The 6,000-nt window shown below is 33.0% G+C and overlaps 1 protein-coding gene across 1 annotated transcript in view; it reads right to left on the reverse strand.

Annotated features, from left to right (window-relative positions):
- The window catches only part of LOC123657777 (homeobox protein abdominal-A homolog), a 41,879-nt gene extending 37,160 nt beyond the window's left edge, over nucleotides 1-4,719 (reverse strand). Inside the window, exon 1 of the mRNA XM_045593291.1 lies at nucleotides 4,122-4,719. Within this exon, the coding sequence (XP_045449247.1) occupies nucleotides 4,122-4,719 (598 nt within the window). The remainder of the gene's footprint in view (nucleotides 1-4,121) is intronic.
- Between the last annotated feature and the right edge of the window lie 1,281 nt (nucleotides 4,720-6,000).

Raw genomic sequence — 6,000 nt, forward strand, 5'->3', positions numbered from 1 at the left:
AAATTTTATACGTCGTTATTTTATTCTTTGTTATCATTTCACTCGTAACTGTTTCGTATGCATATTTAGCTTAAAATTTTAATCACATATTTAATTATAGTACATACAAAAAGTGTACCTTATACGTCTGCGTATAGAGGAATTCTAGTTTTTACTTTGGTTTCTTGAAATATAATAGAAATGCTTAAATGAAATCATTATCTAGTGCATGCGGAATGTACCATATTAAATGAAATAATTTAGCTCAGACTTTTTTACAACGAAATCTGTAGTTTGTCAGAAATTTTAAAACACTTAAATTCTTAGAATGTAATTTAATACCTACAATTATTTATTTAAATATTTTAGTATTGCACTATTCATTAATACTTAATTACTATTAAAATTTTAATAACTTTAAGCAGGTATTATAACAATAAGTAGAACTATGCTTAAGCAACTCAAAGTTTGCATAAAAATATTTTAAGGTTAATGGTAAATTTTGACATTACATTTAAGATGTAATAACCGAACAATACTAAGGGTAATTTTTATTATCGTATTATGGTATATTTAATGTATTATTATTAAAGAATGTATGTATATTTCAAAACTACAAATATAACAAAGAAGATGTTTCAAAACATTTATATTCAAAAATTTCTTACTTTTGCAAATTTAATTATTTATCTTCATTTTAAACGCATTTAATTTTTTACTTTACATAGGTAACTTTTTGTGAATCTTAGTGATGTCTTCAGAAATAACAAAGGAACTGGTAATTAACAATGTGCTACAAATAGCAATCAATAGCATTAAGAGCTAGCTATCATGTGAGCTACTGAACGGCGCCCTCTGATTGGTCAGTGAAGTCGGCTATATTTGTTGCGCATGCGCTCTACCCGCGCGCACACATGTGACTGGCTCATCTCTAACGATATATCACGCCGAGATACAAGCGGGATGTGTAACTAACTCGTTTTTTTTTTCATTTTATGTTTTTTAATTAATTAAATTTAAAAAAGAAAAAGAAGAAGAGTTTTATTTTTAATCCTCAAGCCAGGGAATTATTTATGATAATAGTAATTACAAATTAGTTATTATTAATTTAATTATCATAAATTCAAAACATATTTTATATATATATTGTACTTACTTTAAATTTAACTAGCTAATTTCGGAACTTTAATAATAATTATATTTATAAATAATCATAACTGTAAGTATTTTTAAATAGCACCATCTATAAAGTTAAACAATATCTACGTGGCGATAATAATAATTGAGAAGTTAAATGATTTTCTCACAATGTTATGACGCAAGAATGTCAGAAAATGTAATTATTGTGATTGTCGAATAGATGATGACTATAGCATTATTGGGAATAAACGTCAACTCGTGACAAGTTAGCCAGTTTAATTTTTGAAGCACGTGTTGCGAGAAAAATATATCAACAGATATATTGTATGAAAGAAGAGCACCACACGCCTCTGTCGCTCGGCAATACTTGTAATCTAGCATTGCCGATAAATTAAGTAAATGATCACATTTAAACAAGCCGATTATAGGCCATCTTGTATCATTTTAGTGAGCTACAAGCAGTTATTCTGGCATATCGGCTTTGATTATGACCTCTTTTACATTTCTACGTTATTGATGGGCGTCATCTGCGAGGAAGGACGCTACGCTTCGCATGTAAAAATCTTTATGATTCACACATTTCTCGTAGTCGACTTCAAAGTTATTCGACCGAACAGTACATTAGTCTATTTCCTACAAGAATTCTTAGTAATAAATAAATTTTCATTTGATGTTTTATTTTTCGTATTTAATTATGAGAGATTTAAAAAGATTCATTATAATTTTAAATTTCTTTAAAATAGACATTCTTGTGTAACAAAACTACTGTTTAAAATAAAAATAGGTACTTACCTATATTTAATTTTTGATACGAGTTAAATCAACGTAACAATTATATCAATTATTTTATCTTTTGTGTTTAAAAATAAATTATTTAGATTTGTGTTTTATAAAAAAAAAAAAAAAAAAAAAAAACAATATACATAAACATACATTAACTCAACATGTTACCTATACTTTTTTTTAACTTAATTAAATTAACGCATAAATCGCTCAAATTAATTTAATTCAAATTTTGTTAACAATTAAATTATTATTTTTTTAAATTTATACTAAAATAATAAGCAATTTTTTTACAAGTAATTTAAAACGTTAAAGATTCATTCATAATTATTTTAATTAAATATATTCATACTCATATCTTACGTTATTAGCGCGAATGACATTAGGTACGATGTTAAGTTATAAAACGTAGAGTCGAAATAGTACGTAGAGACATAAAAACGCGAATAAATATAATTGCACTATTGTATTCAAAACGTAGCTGTTGTTAAGACTTAATGGTTTGACGTTTTCGAGTACAAAGTGGACCTCACATGCTTTAGCGAAATATTCTCTGACGGCGTACGGTCTAGAATCTATTTAATGACCTAGGTTAGTTCTGTTTTGTTTTTAGTCTAGACTCTAGCGTCGTTTCCTAATAGGTATTTTTTTGTACGAAAAGTTAAAGATATTTATATACATATACCTACATATTATTTATATATAACATCGGGTTATACACCTTTATATCTATATACTTATATAAAATAGGCTACAGATGTATAATGTAGCTATGTATATTATTATACAATTCTTATTAGAATTCATTTTTATTAGAATTTCATTAGGTAGGTACATAGGATTGATACCTATGATATATTTTTCATTATATAGCAATTTACATAAAAATAAATGTATAAATATAATAATTTTTATTATCGTATAATAATTAACCTGAAATACATTCACATTAAGCTTTTATTATAATGATACGAGTAAACATGCAGGTAATTATGTGCTTTTGTACTTCAGTTGAGTTTATATGTGAAATAGTATATACCTACCTATATAAACATAATTACTATTAGGTACTTATCAATACTAGATATGAGTTCCAAATTTGAAGGCGTTTCTTATTTTAACATTAGGTACAGGTAATGTCTTTAAAAAAATGATATTAATATTAATGTTTACTAAATTATTTTATCATATAAGTATATATTATTATATGTATGTATATATTGAACGGAAGAAGTGAAAATAATAATTGTATTATGATAGTTTTATCATAGGATATTATGTTTGAGTTAGGATTGTTAGGTTAGGTTAGCCAGGTAAACTAAATCGGAAGCGTAATATTATTAGAGTAAATATAAATAACTAGATATATTTTTATGTATTTAATCGTGTTCAAAAACAGTAGATACGTAATGTCGAATGGGTTTTCTACGGCATACCTAATTGTACCTATATACGTTCGGTATGTAGTTCGGTATGAGTTGCGTTCCGTCGGAATTTTTTGTTCATTACCCGAATGCTAAAAATACCTACCTAATGTGTAAAATTATAATTTGAAAATTATTTTTGTGCTGAAATAAAATGCTTTATTGAATTTTAATTAAATTGATTTAGTTATGAAGTTAATATTTACCTATATAAGTTTATTATTGTTATTTAGAATTGATTTTTTGTTGCTTCTTGAGACTTCATTATAAATATAATGGCAACTCTGTTTATTTAAACTTCTTCGTTGCATATTAATTAAAATAATCATTAGACATTAAAAATTTAATTGCATTTAATTGCCGTTTTTATTATATTGCATAGCAATAAAAATAGAAAATATATTTAACTTTTTATTGTAGTTTGTGATAAAGAATGGTCACGAATGGGTTAGATAACAATTAAAATGTGTAATTAAATGTACCTATTTATTCTTCTGAATAACTATATTTGAATGTGCGTTGACTAACTATAACTGTATGACAATATTTAAAGAAAAAAAATTGAATAAGCTTTGAAAGTAAACAAATAGAGTTACGTTTAGTTACAAAAAAGAGAGTAAAAGATGGAACGAAACGAAAACAAAGCAAAACATGAACTGTACTGTATTTTGAATAAGCTGATTTTAGCAAGATCATTATGAAATTAATTAAAACGTATCGTTTCAATGCGTTGCAGAACTAAGCTCAAGATCTATTGAAAAGTCAAGTCATGCAGTGAAGGAGTGAAACATTTACCGGTGATCGACATCCATGGGTAGCGCGGTATGTCGGGCAGGGGCTGGGCGGAGGGCTGAGCGCAAGCGGCGCCCATGGCGTCCACCGAGGCCGCGGAGGCCGCCGAGGCCGCTGAGGCCGCGGCCTGGTGGTAGAACTGAGCCGCCGCTGCCATACTAGCCGACGCGGCCGACACCGCCGCCCCGCTGTTGTGCTGACCCAGCGCGTAGTTCACCATCGGATCCGCTCCCACTGCAGTCGGATATCGGCAACTCTTGTCATCCGCTGACAGACCCCCGCCAGTAGGAAATGGCACCGAGCCACCGAACTGCTGGTGGTGCGACACGTATGGATACATCCTCGCCGGCGCTCCCGGCGACGCCGACGACGATGAAGAGGAGCGCTGCGGGCTCCCGGCCCCGGGCGAGCCAGCCCCCAGCGCTGCCGCGCCTAGCCCGCCGGACAGCGACGACGACAGCGACGTCGACAGCGACGACGACAGCGACGATGACAACGACGCCTCGATGGGCGACGCTCCCGCACCCGCGAACAAGTTCTGGTGATGGAACTGCTGGTGGTACTTCGGGAGCATGCTATCGATGATGAACTTGGAACTCATCGCTCGGCGGCGACGCGGCGCGCGACGATCGCCTCGCGGGAGATGCGTTTATCGCCGGCGATTCGGATCGATTCTCGCGCGTGCACCTCTACTATGGCCGCGGATCGTTTATGACCCGCGTATGAGGCTCTACGACTCTGAATTCCCGTCGTGGCGAGCGTTACCGCTGCCGCGCGCCGAACGTGAGACGGCGAACCGGGGCACGTGCGTGCGAGCGGGACGCACCGAGCGCGAGGGGCGACGCGCCGGAAACATCGCCGTCTCATTAATTCCTACCTGCGTGTCTTATATTAGAAAGAGATAAAAGCTTTTCGCTAACGACCATTCAGCCGGCCATTGTTCGTAATGGCGCCGGGCCCCGCGCACCTCCGCGTACTCCTCTTCTAAACCAATAGTATTTCGGTGCAGAACATTCACCGCCAATCACAAACCATTCCGGCACTTCTATCTGTCAAAATGAACGGTTTTAAACAGTATAGCGCCAAGCGTTTTGATTATTCTATGCTTTGTCTTTTCATATTCACTTATAAAATTTATTTTTTGGTATTATATCACTGGTTAGTGATAATTTTAAAAGTAGTAAAACGAATAAATAAATATTTTATAAAATACACACCATAAAGCTATAAATATATTAATTTAAATAATTGAAACTTACCTTAATGTATTTATATAAATAAGTGTTTTTAGTAATGATTATAATTAGTATCTTACTATATAAAAAAATTAAGTAATTGTTACCACAATTCACATGTACATAATTTTTGTTTCTTATTATCGTATGAATTTGTGTATGAGCATTTATTCATACAATTTTAGATCTTAGTCAATACTTATGATCAAAAACCAATAAGAATTTCATACATAACAATAAAATTTTATTAATAAATAAAATCCAACTAGAATTGCACCGAGCGGTGTTACGCCGACCACGTGCTAACATCCATCTCTTTCCTACCGTCGCTCCATCTCGCTCTCACATTTCATTCATACTCACAAGTCGTAACGACATCGAGCACGTGAGCAATAACAATCTTTACGACTATTTAAATAAAACCGTTTATTGCGTGAGATGTTTATTTATTTATTACACTTTTGATCGTCAGTCGGTGTTTAGTGCATGGTTTTTATAGGCTTAACTTGCCTTTTCAGCTTTATCAGGTCGGCGGTACGACGGTGTGGCAGTAGAACATTGCATAAGTATAGGTTTTATGTTGTTATTGTGATGTTTATGCCGTAAATGTATATAGAGCTCGATATGGACAGTTTAGGTCATTTGTT

This window comes from Melitaea cinxia, chromosome 11 (genome assembly GCF_905220565.1).
Source record: "Melitaea cinxia chromosome 11, ilMelCinx1.1, whole genome shotgun sequence".
Lineage (NCBI taxonomy): Eukaryota > Metazoa > Arthropoda > Insecta > Lepidoptera > Nymphalidae > Melitaea > Melitaea cinxia.